Source organism: Cryptotermes secundus, unplaced genomic scaffold (genome assembly GCF_002891405.2).
Source record: "Cryptotermes secundus unplaced genomic scaffold, Csec_1.0 scaffold1726, whole genome shotgun sequence".
Lineage (NCBI taxonomy): Eukaryota > Metazoa > Arthropoda > Insecta > Blattodea > Kalotermitidae > Cryptotermes > Cryptotermes secundus.
Window position 1 is genome coordinate 4,568 of NW_019739254.1, and position 19,688 is coordinate 24,255.

The window sequence follows — 19,688 nt, forward strand, 5'->3', positions numbered from 1 at the left end:
CTCACTACGTCGGTGCGTTACCAATACGCCACCAATGCCACGGAAATTTCTGACCGTTAATCTTCCTCTTATGTTACATCTCGCTATATAAGTACAGAAAAATCTTGTTAACTACATTTGTATTTTATAAAACTTTCGTTGGTCCCGAACCTCGGAACTTCTCACTACGTCGGTGCGTTACCAATACGCCACCAATGCCACGGAAATTTTTTACCTTTATCTTCCTCTTATGTTACATCTCGCTATATAATTCCAGAAAAAATCTCATTACAAAAATCCTCGTGGTCTCGAACCACGAACCTTCTGTTTACAACGCCGGTGCCTTATCTCTAGACCACCAGAGTATCTATGCTACTGCTTTCTGCGGTCCTGCTCATAGTATACGACTTCGTTTATAGCTGCAGAAAAATCGTATTTATTTATTCACTTTTCAATTTCTATTAATAAAAGACATCGTGGTCTCGAACTCGGTACCTTCCCAATACTTTGCCAATGTCTTACCCACGCGTTGGTACTTTGACTGCTGCGACGGCTGGGTAAAGTTGTCCGGAGCCGGTAGCAGTGATGGATAAAGATGGCCGGAGATGCTCGCTTTGTAAAATGTAGGTGGCCTTAGACGCAGGCAGTGACCGAGAAAAGATGGGCTCCGTCGCTTGCTGGTCAATCGCCTTCAGCTTTTTGGACTATGGTTGTTGGCGACGTAGCTTCACCTTGGTAGTAGTTGGGCGCCACCCCAGTCGGGGAACAGGAGACTATCTCTTGGACCGTTAACTGGGCCTTGGCTCCAACACAGATGGTCAAGAAAACGGCGACAAACCCTTACACCACTCGCTTTATTGAGTTTTACAAATTACTTGTATTACATAAGAAGTGCAGCTGCGCTTGGGAACTGTATTGTCCTTTGTTCTAAGACGGAACAGGTACGGCAACGTCTTTACCCTCCGAGAACCAGTTAGCGTCTATTGTGAACAAAGGGCTTTACATATCGACATCTCAGCGTCAGTATGTCTTGTTACAATTTCAGCAAGCCGGGCCCCTAGCCACCCACTCTTTGGGCTTACATCACCCATCTTAAGAACAAAGAAAGAACTGAATCACGAGTTTCGTAAGAGTCACAAAACATTGGATCATCCCCTTTCAATACACGGTTCACGGCGATTTATAATGCGTAGTAATGTACGCAATTCTTACAAACTCGTGATTTAAGTTCTGTTAAAATACAAAAGTTACATAAAATTAAAAGTATGCGTAAATTAGGCGAATTATATTACTAAAAAGAGTAATCGGTTACAGTATGGAGGATGGGGCCAGTGGAGGGTTATTGTGAACACGGTAATAAACCTTCGGGTACAATAAAATGTTGGGAAATTCTTGAGTAGCTGCATGATTGGCGACTTCTCAAGAAGGGCTCAGCTCCATGGAGTTATATGACATAAACTCCGTCCTAAGTGCAACAATTTATTGTAGTTCTTTCGTCTTGCTTTCTTCTACACTACATGTTTCGGCCGCAAACGGCCATCATCAGGTGTATACTCTCACGTAGCTGCTACTCTTCACGTAGTTTAAAAATACTAGTCTTCCCAATTGTTCATTTCGCTGTTGCTAACAGGTTTCGATATATCGGAATCTTCCCCGCTGATATCTGTCACATATGTACAAAATCTTTGTTAATTTGATTTTCATAAACTGGCACTTTTAATTTTTTGTTTTTTCCAAATTTTAAAATTTAAAATTCTCAGGGTTACCCGCCCTATGTCTACAGTGCTGCAGCGGCTACTTTTTGTTTTCAGCACAGTTCAGGTATTATTCTGTGTAGGCTCCCTGTGTGCATGCCGCTGCTTATCTTTAATACGTGTGTAGGTTAACAAAGATTTTGTACATATCTGACAGATATCAGAGGGGATGATTCCGATATATCGAAACCTGTTAGGAGGGGCGAAATGAACAATTGGGAAGACTAGTGTTTTTTAAATTTTAAACTACGTGCAGTGTAGCAGCTACGTGAGAGTATACACCTGATGATGGCCGTTNCCAGAAGACAACTTTCTTAACTACAATAATTGTTGCACTTAGGACGGAGTTTATGTCATATATTGTGTAGAGTGTAACAGGATGCTTAAATATAATATTCCATGGAGTTAGTTGTTTAGTCTTTCTCCAGCACTTCCCATCTTCTTCCTAAAGAGCAACACGCCTGGTTCCACACCCCCACAAGGCAGGAGGCTACCTTCATATCCAAATGTTACATTTTTAATACTACAGGCACGTTTATCATTAGTACTTACCTGTATCAAAATTTGACTATTACTATGTCCAAAATGACAGATTGCTATTCGAAAACTGAAAAGGTGTAACTGCCTGGTACTGATTAAATTCTAGCAGAAATTATTCCAGCAGGAGGTGAAACATAACGTTCTCAAATCCATAAATTAATTAATTCTATTTGTAATAGGGAGAAATGTCCCAAGCTCTGAGAGGGGTCCGTTATTGTACCTATATACAAGAAGAGTGATGTGGCTGTAGTGATCATCGACGAACAATATTGTAACATGAGGCCTGAAAGCCGAAATAGTGGAGCCAGAGGAGACTTCCATTGCTAGGCAACTGCTCGGTAAACACATTCCCGCAGCAAAGAATACCCAAGTAACAACAGAGGTATTGCTGGAAACGATTTTTTTCTATTAGGTCCGTGCAAAGTGGTTATAAAATAATGGAGCTGAGGTCTGGCAGTGCTTTGTGCAGTCGAGTTCTGCAAGGGAGACTGGGAAGAGGTGGCTGTCCAGTTCAGTTAGGGGAATAGCTGGCAGGCAGTTCTGAACGAGAGTCGGTGAAGGAAGGACCTGAGTTTCCAAGCTGACGAATCTCCACGGTTAGAAACAGTTGCCAGGGAATGACTGGTGAAGACACAGCAGGCTGAAAATAGCTTAACGTGTCCTAGTGATTTGTTAAGTGTGTAGATCAGCGATAGCTCTGTAATTACTTGTAGTTAGGACAAAATTATAGTTTTGCAAATCCTAATTTTTTAAGTTTCTAGACAGCAGACGAGAAGACAAAAGGTTCTGGACTGAATGGTAGCAAGCATTACCCGAGTTCAATCGCCTCTTAATTTCCTCCATAATCAGGTTTTGATCTGTTATTGTTGTTCCCAAATATCTGAACCGTGCCACATTTTCAAAACATCTGTTTCCTATCTTTATGTCATGATTTTGCCCTGCATTCTGGTGACGAGACAGCAACATATACTTAGTTTTCTTTGTGTTTACTTGTAGACCAACCTCTTTACTTGTATCAATAAAGTTTGTGTGTTGCTCATTATGGTATCTATATTATCACCCAGTAGATTCACATCATCGGCATAGGCCAACAGCTGATGTGTCCCGTTTAATTTCAGTCCCACCTGGTTTCCCTGGACCTTCCTAATGGCATACTCTAAAGCAAAGTTGAAAAGGAGTGGCGATAAAGCATCTCCTTGTTTTAAACCATTCTGGATACAAAAATTATCAGACAAATATTTACCTACACGGACTTTACCATACATTTCGATTAAACAGATTTTAATCAGCCTGACTAGTTTCATGGGTATCCCACTCAGAATAAGGTACAATACTTCCCTCTTAACCGAATCATAGGCTTTCTTGAAGTCAATGAATAGCTGATGTACTTTCTCATTGTACTTCCATTTTTCTCCAGTATCTAACGAATGCAAACGATCAGAACCGTAATTGATCTGTTACGTCGAAATCCACACTGATTATCCCTAATGACTTCATCTATAAGCCTGAATACCCATGATACTAGTTAGGGTCCTTCATGTGTTTTCAATTGAAAGTCATAGAAAATTCTGCATCTGAAAACTCTTGTCTGATATGTTTAATATTCAGAAATACCCGAAACAAGTAGATGCTTTACTGCCACTGCTTTTCAAACTTTTCATTAAAGCAGATTGTAGCTGAATTTGGAGATGATATATTTTCAACTGACGGTAACATTTTATACTGTAAGACGTGTGACACAAAATTAGTGGCAAAAAAATATCTCACGGTACAACAACATATCGGCCGCAACAAGCATTTTCGAGCAGTGCAAATTTCGAACAAAAAGAAATCTGTGCAAATGTTACTGCAACAGTGTTCAACTGAAGGCAGAAATAAGTCATCTGATATTTTCAGAGATTTGTGATGCTCTGGTGTCCGCAAATATTCCGTTTTGGGCCCTGAAAATTCTCAACCTCGTGTGGTACCTGAAGTTTCAGAAGCATGTTCACAAGAGCCAATCAGAAAACCCACAACAGCCAGATGAATTCATTTTACATTGTCACACCCTACTCTTTTAAGACCCACTCCTTGTTTCATTTCTTTCCTCTCATTCATCTCACCCTTCTTGATTTCATCACCCCAATACTTAGTGATGAGAGTAAATTATAAAGCTTCTCATTATGGAACTCTCCAGGCTCATTTTACTTCCTCCTTCTTTGTTCCCAATATTCTTCTCAGCGCCCTGTTCCCAAACACATTGGTGAGAGACCAAGTTAAGGTTAAACATGTAAATAAAACTAAAGAATGACTTCTAAAAATAATTCTGATTCATTACTGAGCATGATTTCTGTTCCTGTTCACTTACAAATATAATATGAGAATACTCATGTCTAGGAAATGTGGGAACCTCAACATCTCACAACCCTATGAGCCTCCACGGCCTGTTACAGGGATACCTTTACTTTTTACTTACTTATACATATATTTCTAGCAAATTAGTACACAATAATATTAAATGCGACTACTCTCGGTCAACTACATGTTAAACGAATAACACTGCTTTCACTAGTACGTATTTTATATACAGCAATTTAAGTACAGTTACAACAAATTATTATAATTTAGTATGTTACATTCCACCACTTTTGACAATATCATTCATTATTATAATTTATTATGTTAACTTCTTCAAAGTATGTAATTAACAGACAATAAGTTATAAGTGATATTTACTTTACAGCTTACTGAAACTGAACATTGAAAATTAAAAAAAGTTTACAAAATTAGAAAACATAAAATACAAAATCATGAAATGCACATTATCAGTACAGATCCCATATTTTGTGCAATATCACACATTGGAACAATCACCCTTCAGTATTTTGCCTATAATCATGATGATGGTGGTGGTGGTGATTATGGTGATGAAACATATGGACTTCTTCTCTTTCAGGCAGTGGTTGAAGTGAGTTATGAAACACTTCAGGTACATTCTGAGTAGTACTGACATTCCTCTAAAAGCATCATTTCATAAATTCAATAAATATACAAATGGGAATGAGTGACTATACAGATTACATGACCAATATATTCAGTTGATTTTATCAACTGCTGACTTAAAATCTGACCAATCCCAAGGACAGATTTTTGGAAGAATAAATTACTTATTTGAATCATGTTCCTCTGTTAAATAGGTATCATATGCATTCACTATCAAGTATGTTAATGAATCAATTAAACTGTGTACCAATCCTGATTACCAGGCACTGGCCCAAGATAAAGCTTTGTACCACAAATGCTGCATTTTACATGGCAGTGTTAAGTCAAGTTTATCGCCTGCAGTATGATAATTCTGCATAACAATCTATGTTGAAATCTACTGAAAACTAGCATCTCTCTGTCTTCTGTACACGAAATATAAAAGAAATCTTCTTTCTTACTACAAATGTAGCCACTGCCAACACGGCTTATGGTGTACTGTATGTTCAACATAATGAAATGTATTTCATCATTGATGTCACCAAGATCATAATACACCACATACAGAGATTATGACTGCTACCCTTCAGATGGAAATCAGTTGTATTTGCTTGAATAGAAATAAACAATGTCATTTACATATCATGTTTACTTCACCTTAAGTTTAATTATTTTCATAGTTCTTTCAACTGATAAACCAACTGGTATTGTCAGTGCTTCAGAGTCTCTTAATGAAGGCTACAGGTTCACTTCCACCATTTTACTTTCCATTTATTCTGCTTTTATTTTACCCTATCATAGTTATGTAGTCTGACATACAACCAAAATCACAGGTCATGCAGATGTTTCTGGGGAATATTTCTCACCAGTCACAATTCTTCATCCTGATAGCAACACTTAGGAGAGTAATTATGAGCTCACAGGACATGAACTCAGAAGAATGTTATTCAGACTTGCCATATCTGTCCAATCCTTTGGGTTTTTACCAATAACGACATTGCGAATGCAACCCTTGAAGTTGTCTCTTGTTCCTAATGTACCACTGGGAGCACCCTCTGGTAACACAAGAAGAGACAATTAAAGTTAATGTAAATGAAAAGTCAAAATGGCACTTCAAAATATTATTAGATGTAATTTCATACTTCAAATAGAAGACATACCAGGCAAGATTTACCACATGGAAGAAATAATTTTATGTTTTTCTTTATTTTCAGGCTTTCTAAACAGATGTTTCCAAAATACACGGCATAACTTCAGGAATGAGATCCTCATATGTAGACAATAAAAATAGTTTATATCAACATAGGTCTGGAAATGCACAGTTTCCAAGTTAAGGTTTTCTAAGACCACTGAATGATAAACTGAATTTCGTAATTCCCACAGACTGGTTCCATCATTCACTACATTAAGACAGTCATGGTATCAGTCCTACACAATCTTGGAAAGTTTCCAAATCTTAATAGGAGAAGTGTACAGTAACTATGTGTTAAGTGTGTGATGATTGCGAATTGTTGAGGTGATATACACAAATCAGGAGCTAGCCGATATGCATTTCATGTATGGTTTGGCACTTGGCAATGCTGTAATGGCTTGTCATTTCTACCAAGAAAGGTATCCAGGATGAAGATGTCAAGATAGGAATAAATTTGTAAGTATCCATCGCTGTCTTTGTAAATGTTGGAATTTTACACCTCGTGTTGCCAACAGGGGATGACCAAGATCTATGAGTCCTGAAGTAGAGGAGGATATTCTGGATGTTGTGACTAAAACTCTGGAATCAGCACATAAAGGGTATCAATGCAAGCGGGCATCACTCATCCGACTGTCTGGAGTGCGCTCCAACAACAACAGCTCTATCCCTGCCATCTGCATTGTGTACAGGCCTTGTCACTACAAGATTACCCTGTGTGAGTAACCTTCTGCCAGTGGTTCTTAATTTTCCTGCCTTTTTGATATTTACAGATGAAGCACAGTTCACAAAAAATGAAGTCCAAAATTTTTACAATCAGCATCTGTGGGCAGATGAAAATCCACACGTGATTCTTCCATCACATCACCAACAGCGGTTCTCCATCAACATCTGGGCTGGTATTTGTGGTGATAATTTATTTGGACCCCACGTACTTCCAAACAGGCTTACAGGGCGGAATTACAAAGCTTTCTTGGAAAAGAACATGCCTGATTTATTGGCCAATGTGCCACTGCTCATTCATTGAGAACTGTACTTCATGCATAATGGCGCTCCTATACATTTCAGTCCCGTTGCCCAAAGGTACCTGAATTTAAAGTTTCCTGGTTGGTAGATAGGTAGAGCTGGACCAATTGCCTGGCCTCCAAGCTCACCTAATTTAAATCCACTGGATTTCTACTTGTGGGTCCGTTTAAAAATGTTGATGTATTTGTCTGCAATGGATGATGTGGAAACTCTCTGAAATTGAACTGTGGAAGGTTTTCAGACAATACACAACATGCCATGATTTGGGTGGCAATGAGATATCAAGTTGAGGCCTGTATTCAGGTAGGAGGTAGGTATATGGAACATTTACTGTAAACTAATATGAAGAGCTGAGTGTCATAGACAGATCTTAAAAGCATGGAAACTATGCATTTCCAGACCTATGTTGATATAAACTGTTTTTATTATCTATTTATAGGGAACTCATTCCTGAAGTTAAGCCATGTATTTTTGAAACACTATGCATAGCATGGTGTACAAAATCAATATTGCAAGACCACATGATGACATTTCTTTCACAGAGCCAAGGCAGTATGGTAGTTTTGTGCAGAAAATGGGAACACAATTTTTTGGCACAGATTGCATCTTGCAACTGCTTCAGAAATTCTGTGTCCAACATTCATTTGGATTCAGTTTGTTTTGTGGTTGCAGTAAATGATTTCTGGTTTATCAAACATGGGTGATAACTGTTGGAATGAACAAAATGACTCAATTCACTTGCACACTTATTTTACATTTGTATATTATTTTGCAATTGTGTGTGTATAATGTATCATATTAATGTATTATTGTATTACTGAATAGGGTGTAATGTCTTTTTTATTACTGTATTACCAACTGACAAGGCTGCTTGTTGTACAGCCACTATTGTATCTTATTTTATTGTATGTGGACATCTTCTATATCCTAGGTGATGATCACTGTTATGGATTACTCGAAGAAAAATGAAATGAATGAAAGAATGAATGAATGAATTTTAAATTTTATATGAAAATGATGAAAGATGATGTCATAAAGTCTTCTAGAACATTTATGGCTAGGAAACAATGAATAGAACATAGGTTTCTAATGACAGACCTGACAACTGAAAGAATTGATCTAAATGTGGAAAAATGAGTGAAGTGGTGAGAATTTATTGACGACTTGCTACAGAAGATTGCAAAATAACTGAACATGAATACAGAAACTGTAAGACTGATTCTTCTGACTTGAGATCTGGGCAAGAAATATAATCATTGCCAAAATGGTACTCAACATATCTCAGCAGCATGCAAAACATTAGAAAAGAACTTTGGTCAAGAATTTTGGCAGGGTGGCTGGATTAGCCAAATATTTTGCACAGAGTTGTGCCCGGTGATATACTAAACTAAAAAGCCAAATATATTATAAAGAAAAGAGGACCTTCTCCTTTATTAATACAGCAAAAATTCTGTTTTAAACTTGGAAGTAAAACATATTTATTTCTACTAATTAATACTGTGTAACAGTGTTATTTCAGATTATGGCTTACCAGGCAGTCCACCTATGTATAAAGGGCTATTGGTGCTTGCTTCAGTAAATATTCCATTGCCTGAATGTCCATACACAGTAGGAAAATTATCAACTCTAAGATTTAGCACATCATTTTCAAAAAATGCCTTCACACGGTGCCATCTATTGTCACATACAGTGAATCGTGATGGAAATCCCTGCTCAACATGGAATGGACGTTGATTTCCCATGTCACCAGTCATCACCACCTATTTAACAAACCAGTCCCTAAATATTATTTAAAATATGGATGAATTTTTGATTAAAGGGAAAACATTCATTATCAAGACAACAATATTACATTGAGGTGTCAGCATTACTTCAGGAAAGAATGTACTATGTACACTACTAACAAACAAATTAACTGATTTACTAACTAACAAATACCATGGAGCTGAGCCTTTCTTGAGGAGTGCCCACTTGTGCAGCTGCTCAAGAATTTGCTAAAATTTTATGGAACCCGAAGGTTCATTACTATCTTCACAAAAGTCCACCACTTGTCCTATGTCCTAAGCCACATCAATGCAGTCCATGCAACATCATCCTATCTAAGATCCATTTTAATATTATTGTTCACCATGAATCTGTTCCTCCTAACACTACGGTCAGCTCTGACTTTCACTGCGACGTTTTGAGATGCTTGAGGGAAAATGTGCGACGAAAAAGGCCGGAACAATGACGCAACCACAACTGGCTCCTTCATCACAATAATGTGTCCACCCACACATCTTTGAAAATAAGAACAACATGGTTATGGTTTCCTGTCCTCCCTACTTAGCCCCCTGTGATTTCCTTTTGATTCCAAAATTGAAAATGAAACTGAAGGGACGACATTTTGAAAGTGTTGGACATCAAAAGGGAATTGCAGGTGGTACTCGACAGCATTAAGGGAAATGACTTCCACGGTGCCTTTGAAGCATGAAACAAATGATGGGATGCCTGTATACATTCCCAAGGAGACTATTTTGAAGGAGATGACAGCCAAAACTGAGTAAGTTAAGCTAGCATTTCTTTTTTGACCTAGTCCAGGAACTTCCTGATATACCTCGTACTTCCCTCCTAATCGAATCATAGGCTTTCTTGAAGTATATGAATCACTGATATATTATCTCGCGGTACTCCCATTTTTTCTCCAGTATTTGATGAATACAAAAGATCTGATAAGCAATTCATTTGTTATGTTGAAACCAACACTGATGATCCCTAAATACATAATTTCATCTACATATGGACTTAATCTTGAAGGAAGGAGTCACGGGTTCTATCCCTCATGAGGTAATTAGATTAATCAATTGACTTAATGCTTCCAGCTGCATTATGGTCCTGGGGGTAAACAGCTGCCAACATGTAAGACTGACAACCTCACTACCATATGTGAGCGGATTGTCTACAAAATATTGAAGCCTAAATGTCTCACAACCCAGTGGGCCCCCATTACCTGTTACAGGAATAACTTTATGAAGTTGATAGCAGTGATATTCCTAGATAATAACTACAGTCAGTTTTTAATTCTGTACTTAAGTATCCTGTTACCAGCCATATTAAAACATCTATGTATAATACAGTCCATCAATAATGCAACAGATTGTTCCTTTTTCTTCCACTTACACTTTTCACACAACATGTTTTGGCCCTAGATGGCCATCTTCAGGTGTCTTAATATATTAAAAGTGCTACACTGCATTAATATGCACTAAAATCACATGCACAGTTTTAATATATTAAGACACCTGAAGATGGCCATCTAGGGCCAAAACATGTTGTGTTAAAAGTGTAAGTGGAAGAAAAAGTAACAATTTGTTGCATTATTAAGAGGCAGTCAGTTTTATTGCACTTCTTGTAAATTGGTACAATAACAGACTTCTTCCACTGCTCAGTGAATTCTTCTTTACTCCAAATAGAATTAATGAGTTTCTGGATCCCAAACTGTAATATTCGAACTACTGCTTGAATCAGTTCTGCCGGAATTTGTTCACTACCTGGCAATTTATAATTTTTCAACTTTATAACAGCAATTTCAACCCAAAAAGGATTAGGCTCCAGTACCAACAACTCAGTTGTATGTATTTCTATCTGCCTAACATCACTGACCCCACGTAAATTCTTCCACCTATTCAAAATGTTGTGGGAATCTGCAAGCAGATCACCATTCTCATCCTTCACTAAGTTACTGCTAGGCTGGCAACCCCTCTTAAATCCATTTATTCCTCTATGCAGGTCTCCAATATTCTTGCTCTTACTGTTCATTGTATGCTCATTAATTCTGTCTTTCAGACATTCTCTCTTCTTATTCCTAAAATACCTCCTGGCTTCACATCTTATCGTTCAGGTTATCTCCGCTTATTTGGCGGACATAACATCAGACACATATGAAAAAATATATATAGCACATAGAAGTGTGATATTGATATGGTTAAATGTGGGGTGAATACAAACTGAGTGACATAAAATGTTTATTACAGCACATAACTATGAACTCACACCCTCTTTGGAACCATACTGAAGTTCCTTCCTCTGTTTTGTTTGTGGTTCTCCAAGCAGACAGTGAAGCAGTACCCTGTTTTTTGCCAGATGTTCTATAGCATATAACCATGAACTCTTTCAACAGTATTTCTTATCCTTCCCTTTAAACAGTCCACAGTTAGTTACTAGCAGACAAAAATTTCATTCCTAATATACTACATAGAAAAGGGTCACATAAACTTGGTGGAGAGGAAACTGATTCCTCTTGGCTGATCCAACATCAGGCGATGACCCATTAAGGAATGCTGTGCTCTCATTATGGAAATCCTTGTACCTCCAGTGAACACATCAGGGATAGCCTGAATGAAAATTTGTTTTATGCTATGACCTATGACAAACATATTTACTGAAATATGTTGAAGTTTAGGTTTAAGCTCAAGATGCTGGAACAGAAACTAGATGCCATGTTTCAACAGATGGAATGCATTCCCGTTTCTTGAACTTACTTTTCCATCATTGATTTCGAGAGAGAGGGCTGGATACCCAGGAGGTTCTGAAATGCTCAGTAAGACCCCGGTATTCTCTGAGGTGCGGAACTCTAACTGCAGTTCCAACTGTGAACCAACATGGAACTTCTCTTCTGGAATAAGAAAAAGAAATCATTTCTGATAGAAATTTCTGTTTATAAAGTAGGCCATAGGGTAAGGGGAACAGTTATACTATGGTCTATGGACTGCAGGGCAGAGATGTCAAAATTAAACTGACCAACCCACTCAGAACATTTTGGTTAAAGAAACGAAAAAAAAAAATGTTGTACCTTCTGAACATGACAGACATTTTATATATATTTTCAGCATTCTAGCCTGGAAAAACATTTGGACTTTCCAAGAATGGATGCTATTGAAAAGGAAAATGAAACTTGAGTTCGATTTAGTATTCAAAGAGAAAATGTAGCTTAATTTCAAATTTAGTATAAAAAACCATACTAAACTTTAAAAAATGTGGAAATATTTGGATTTGTTGAATCTTTCCAGAAGTTAAATATATCCAATGTCCAAAATGAACACAGGCCATAAAGTAACTGAATAACAACAATGCTCAAAAAAAAAAAAGTAAAGCTATCCCTGTACCAGGCCGTGAAGGCCCATAGGGTTGTGAGACGTTGAGGGTCCCACATTATCTAGACAGTCGGCTCACAGATGGCGGTAAGGTTGTCAGCCAGCCGCGCTTTACTCCCCAAGATAATTATTTATTTAATTCCTGGTACTCATTTCTGTTAGAGGCTGAGTGAACCCCAGGGCCATAGTGCGGCCGGAAGGATTAGGTCAATTGAAAAAACTCCAACGACCTCATCGGTATTTGAACCTGCGACCATCCAACTTGTAGCATAGTGCCTTAACCACTACGCTACTGCATGCCCCAAATAACAACACTCACCAATTAATTTGTGTCAGTAGATCTTGAAACGTATCACTCTTGGAGTCTGGCATACAGTCCAGCCAATATTGTGTCTCTGTCCAAGAGGTTCTTTACATCTCCAGAGTTACGAACACTATTGCATCACTGATCCGAAGGTGTACATCAGGCAGATCATTGACTATGGTCCAATACATGACACTTTTGATGCATTCCCATATTTGTGTGATCAAGGGGGCCGCATAGACTGATCCACATTCCTGTGAACTGCTCAATGAGGAATTCTGCGATAGGTGCCTAAAAATGTAGTGGTGCCCCATCTTGCTGGAAGATGTAACGATCAGGTACCTATGGCACAGCATAGTTCTCTAGCATGTCAATGTAAACAGCATCTGTCACTGTTCTTTCACAGAAGAAGAGTGATCCAGTCACGCCTGTGTTGGTTAATCTGCACCACACATTCAATTTTGGGCTGTCTCTTTCATGTTCCCTCACATCATGAGGATTCTGAGCTCCCCTGATGTGACGATTATGGTGACCAAAGATGTGAAAAGTACCCTCATCACTGAAGCATACCCTACTGCGATAATCAGCGTCACTGTCTATTCAAGAGGCAATGTCGGCAGCAGGCCATAGCGACATGGTAAGTTATTCTGCTGAACTTACTGGCACAACTGCAATTTCTACACCTTTAGTTTTAGCCATTAATGAACCACATCATGGCCTACTGAATGAGCAATTTGGCATTCACAACTTGCTCAAGAATTCTTGAATGGCTCTGACTTGTTCAGGTGTTGTTCTCCATCTACCACCTGTACTGTATTGCTCAACCTCCCATGCTTGTGCGAATTAACAACTGTGTGTCTGTTAGATGCATCACAGTAATATTTATGATGAAACTTGTGCTGAACAATCTGCCAGAAAATAACAGCACTGAACTTTCTCTTGTAATGTGAATGATGCCATCTGCACGTACAGCAGTGTTACCTGCTGTTACAAGCACATTTGGTGAGTTGTGATGCTGCACTTCACTGTAAGTGAATTTATTTACCTCTTTATTGGCAGTAGCATCTGCAACTCCAAAGATGTTAAGACACATCTGCTCATAGATAGAATGCTGGTTCGATGCCTGTTATGTCACAAGGGAGGCACATGTCAAGATCTACTGACATGACAAAATATTTGGTGAGTCCTTACACTTTTCACCTCAAACAGCTTGCCTGTATCATCATTGGGAATGAAATTATTCAGTTTCTTTATATCAGCTGTGTTTATTATGGATACGCTGTATAACTGCTGTTAGTGCCTGTTCTTTGCACTTCCTATATTAGGTAATATCCAGTAAGTCACATCCATTTTCAATAAATACAACATAGTTACTATCTCTTTTCAGTATCATACTAGTGCTTGCTACTCGTAACATGTCAGTTGCACCTTCAAGGAACACTGAATGAATATACTAACACAATAAGAGATCATACGAGTATTTAAAACTTGCAAACAATAACAGATATCCATACAAAGGACCAACTACATACAATAAATGAAACAGCAAACCATCTTTTTTCCATTTAAGCAAAAGTGTCATAACAGATATAAACAGGGCAAAGAAAGGCAGTTCTAAAATATCTGTAAGAGTGTATGCTTGACACTGCAAATCAGAACAAATAGCCAAATAGTTGTTTCACAGTGTGACATGCTTCATGAATAAGTATCACATTAATTTTCCTGATTATGAAGTATCTCAACAATTTTCTGAAGGAAATTATTATTATTCTTGATCAGGCCATCCATCAGGAACAGAAACTGATGAGTGTGTTGAAAACTTGTTCATGCTGATCAAAGAATGACTATCCAACTGATACCAGAATTGGTGATGAATAAAGACTTGTTCGAATTCGTGCATCAACACAACACACTGGCCTGCATTTATGTATTATTGGTGAGGCAATTTCTGCTGCAGAAACAGATCCTTCTGATGGAATACCCTCTCTATTTTTCTATTTTGGCTACATGTGCCTTCTTTCTATTTTTAACTACAAAAACTTTGCTGAAAAAGGCATTTTGGGTTTCTGGAGGATGTCCAGCAGCATATGTCACATGAACTTAGAGCTATATTGGAAGATGTTTTCAAGAAATGCTTCTAAATGTGACAGAAAAGAATAGATCAATGTACAGCTGCCAAAGGCAACTACCTTGAAGGTGCCAATAGCAATTAATGGGTAAAGTGAGTTTTACTTACTTATGAAATAACATTCTAGTCACACCTCTTAATTCTGTCAAATAAAAAATGCTACTTCTTGGTCAGTGCTTCTTCAAGCTCTATTTAAAGTCCTTTTAGAAGGATATGTTCTAACAATTTAGTATGACAGCAGTGTAAATGGTTGGCACAACAAAGTCAACAATATAAAACAGTAGTAAAATATAAGGGAATGAACAGGAGGAACTTGGTGTAGGCCTTTGCAATGCAGTGCTATTTTAGCATATGTCTGGAAAGACTGCAGGAAACCCATGCAAAGGGACTTACCATAAACTGCATAGGCATCACCAGGGAAATAAGAGCCCTGCTCCACAAGAGGGAAGCACTGCCCAACTTTATGACCTGATAAGTTCTGGCTTTGCTGATTTATTGCCAATCCTCGCAGACATCCCTTGAAACTTTCCAGTTTTTGTAGCTGTAGAGTACCACAACTTTTGTTAGAAGAAATACAATACTATTAACACTTTCATCATAAGTCACATCTAGAAAGTCTATGGTAATACTAATGAAAAATCAGAGATGAGTAAATGGATACAGAACTGACCCATGAATTAAAATAGGGCAAGGAAAATATTGAAATATATTATTGTTCATGGATGATCAAATTTCAAGAACATACAATCTGAATATTTCAATAAAGAAGAAAACATTATGGCACTGAAAGGTAAGTTTCTGGTTAGAACTAAAATAATAATTTACAAGAACATGTTTGAGCAGACACTTCATTTTAGTCATGTATGAAGTGACACAGCATATACATCAGATTTAAGTAACAAACTCACTAATTATGACAGAATATTTGGGAGTTTAAAGACTTTTTAAAAAATTTAAAAAATGCTCTGTTTAAATTTTATAAAGCTGTGGAATAACTAACTTTGCAATACTGAAATTAATCTTGGACAACTAAACAACAGTCATACACAGCACCTAATAAGGTGCTCTAACTTGTCTTATTAGGAATGAAGGTGGCCATGCCATAGCTCAGGCGGTTAGTCGCCAGTTTCCCACTGCAGCAGCCCAGGTCAGGTTATATGGGATTTGTGATGGACAAAGTTGCACTGGGGCAGGTTTTCTGAGTACTTCAGTTTTCCCTGCCAATTCACATTCCACTGATTGCCCTACAATCATCATCATCATTTGGGGCTGGTACAATAGACCAAACAGTCAATACAGTACCAAATGGGCTCAGTCTGATGCCATGAGACAAAAAATAGGGTACCAGGAAATAATTAAAAATTCAATAAACACAAAATAAAACAGATGAATAAATAGTGCAATAGATTTTACAATATAAACCTAAATGACAGAGACCAAAGAAGACCATGGAAAGCTGAAAATGAGTATGTGAAGTTGGAACAAACTTCATTGCTTATACCATGAAGTGAGCAAGAAGAAAAGATGTTTCATGTGCTCCAGCCAGACCAAACCACTGTGATTGGTTCAACAACTTTGATGACTGCTGCACCTGTTTACTGTCTAAAATGAAAATGCTGTCACTTCTTGATATGACTGGTTGTGTCCATCATTTTATAATCATGTCTGCATTAGACAGAGGCATAACATTGCAAAATCAAAGTAAATGAACCATGCAGAACGTTTGGCAACTATTTTCAGTATTGAGGGTTCAAGAAAAACATACTGTGATGGGTTGTTCAAAGCATTAAGATATAGAACCAGAAAACCCAATGTAATGCAGTCACCAACAGAACTTTGGTTACTTACTATCAAAGGTCTTAATAATCACAACAGAGGAACTACTGAAGATGTCGATTCCTAGGCAACATATACAGAAACAGGTTTCTGCTACAACAGCTAGGTAAACATTGTTCTCACAGCAACAGAAAGTACATTTTCATGACAACAGAGAAATCAACTATTCAACACAGAGTCCTCTATTAGGTACATCAAGAGCTACCTCAAGAGGATTACTAGAAGCTTACTAGAGATTACTGGAGATCAGAAGACTAACGGAAGTCAGAAGAAATCAGAAGTGAAGTCTTTATTTTACGTGGTGCACTTACAGTAACCTTTAGAGTGTTATCATTGTTAGCAGTTATGAAGTGTTATAGTTACGCTAAGATTGTGTTATAACTAATTGTAATCCCACCTGGTGAATATCCAATAAATCAATTCGTCTAATCTGGAACCCTTTAATTACTTGTCACATTACCAGGATACAGGACAATATCATTATGTCAAATACAGGAAAGAAATGTTAAAAATACATTTTACTACAAGACAGTCATGCCTATGCCAATGAAATCAAACTTACCAATAATTCTGGTAGAAGCACCTCACTTTCTGGAACTCCACCCACATACATGGTATTACCAATGTTGAGTTTCTTGGGGTATCGTTTGCGTCGCTTAGGTTTATTAGAGTCAACAATCATAATGATCCTGTTTCCTTCACGACTCAACACCACGTGATGCCATAAACCATCATTTAATTCCTCAGTGTCTTCTATATCCAGTTTAGGCACTCCTTTAACTATTAGCAGTTGGAGACGCTTATTTCGGAGTTGCAGTAGTATATAATGCAGTTTCTTTCCTTTTCCTCCCTACAAAATAATCAAAATGCTTCTGGTTTACACACAGCCAAACACAAGCATATAGTGGCAAGAGAAAGAACTTCAGAAGCCATTAATTTTCTTGAGTAAACCTGAATATCATTTATTACTTACTTGCAATCATAAACTGAGTAAAACATTGTATTTAACATTACTCTTTCTAGAATGTCTTCTGGAACATAGTTCTGGGGAATTTTGACAGTGAAACAGCTTCATATATATTAATTTCCACAATGTACAGTTCCAAACTAGACTGAAGTTGTATGTTGCTGAGTGACAGAATTGGAGACCCTTTTCTTACCAAAATCAGATAACATCTGATTTGAAAAGTAGTGATGTGGAAGTCATGACAAATAAAGATGGATGAAGTACAAGCAGTAATATATGACTTGAACTTGATAATAAAAGTAAACATTTATGGGACAGAATACTCCAAATTCTATAAATTATGAAGTGCTCTACATAAAGATTTGAGTGCCCCACTTTTCCAAATCAACACGTTACTGTACTTTCATCCTTTGAAGAGTTTTATACCTAATATGGCATCTATTCACTTGTCTTTCCACAAAAGGGGTAATATTTGAGGATCTCTTTTTCAATTCTACTTTTGGGAGGAACAGCAACACTAGAAATTCTGTTTGGCACTTTAAAGAGACCAGTGGAGCTTACAGTGAGATTACATTTCTAGTACAGCAAGACTGTGATCTACTCACTGGTAGTAAGAGGAGAAGACCATTTGGGTAAAGTGTCCGAAAATCCAGCTCCACCGTGAAATCTCCAGCCTGAAGCACACTTTTACGCTGACGAATCTGTACATGGCTGTGAGGAGAATCTCCAAATTTTGCAGCTCCAGGTTCCAAGGAATAGCTTGGTCCCTTATGGCACCCTTCTGGAAGACCATTTCGTCCTTCCCCTCTTTTAGGTGGAAGCAGGATTGAAGGAGATGGACTGCCTGGGGGGTAGCTTTCCAGAACACTGATAGTATCAAGTCGTCCAATTCCCACATGTTCAAATGATATAGGATGGTCAAGCTGGAGCAATCTATGCAAGCAAACCAGATACTGCAAAATTAAATGCCATCCGCACAGATACATTAATAGAAATTGAAAATGTTAAGATTATATAAAATATTTTAATACTAGAGAAATCCGAATAAAATGAAGGCCACATTCCAAACTTAATTTTTGTTCTAGTCCTGAGGTTTTTGTGGCTGGAGTTCATGTGTGGCCCAGCTTTTATGAATATTGCATGCATAATGTCGGTTTCAGCAAAGCCACCGCTGAACTCCCTTTCCTAGCCCTGTGGCAAGAATATCTTCCAGACCTCTTGTCCCAAGCATGGGGACACTGAAACATTTTTATCACCTCTTCTTGGGACCACCTTGTTGGCAAAACATTTTCATTGCCTCTTTTAATTAACTATATGGTTACAGAAATGTTTTTCATCACCTCTTATCACATTATCACATGAACTCGAAAACATTTTTTTTCTTGGCCCCTTTTCAATAATCATTTAGTTGCTCCCTATTGGTTAGCATCATACTTTTCTGTTCATACAGTTATAGTTTCACCTCCAACATACTGCTTAATGAGACAGTAATATAAGAGCTGCATCCTCCCCCCCTGCAATTATTACTACTGGTGACTGAAACTGAGGTCTATTAGAAAACCTTCAACACTCTACAATCCCAAAAAACTTAAGCCTCAAATTAATTTTGTTTTATACAAATTTTCAGTTGCAACTAAATAAAACTCCTTATTTTTACATCCACTCTCAACATTTTGGAGATTGTCTCCATTTCCTTCGTGAAGAGTTGATTGGATGAGTGTTGTAGCCACATTTTGTATTTATACACATACATGCAGAATATGCTGTCAGCTGTCACAGCATGTACTATTCAGGGATCAGTGGGTTGCATCAGGTGGTCAGCCATCAATCCAGGTTGCTTGTTATTAGTCCTTAGTTACTACTGTGGCACAC

At 37.8% G+C, this 19,688-nt stretch overlaps 1 protein-coding gene across 1 annotated transcript in view; it reads right to left on the reverse strand.

Moving 5' to 3' along the window:
* Positions 1–5,896: 5,896 nt before the first annotated feature.
* The window catches only part of LOC111871913 (laminin subunit alpha-1), a gene marked incomplete at its 5' end in the record, with an annotated part of 161,617 nt that continues 147,825 nt past the window's right edge, over positions 5,897–19,688 (reverse strand). Inside the window, 6 exons of the mRNA XM_023865311.1 lie at positions 5,897–6,289; positions 8,981–9,209; positions 11,970–12,103; positions 15,407–15,554; positions 17,412–17,699; positions 18,422–18,749. Of these exons, the coding sequence (XP_023721079.1) occupies positions 6,144–6,289; positions 8,981–9,209; positions 11,970–12,103; positions 15,407–15,554; positions 17,412–17,699; positions 18,422–18,749 (1,273 nt within the window). The remainder of the gene's footprint in view (positions 6,290–8,980; positions 9,210–11,969; positions 12,104–15,406; positions 15,555–17,411; positions 17,700–18,421; positions 18,750–19,688) is intronic.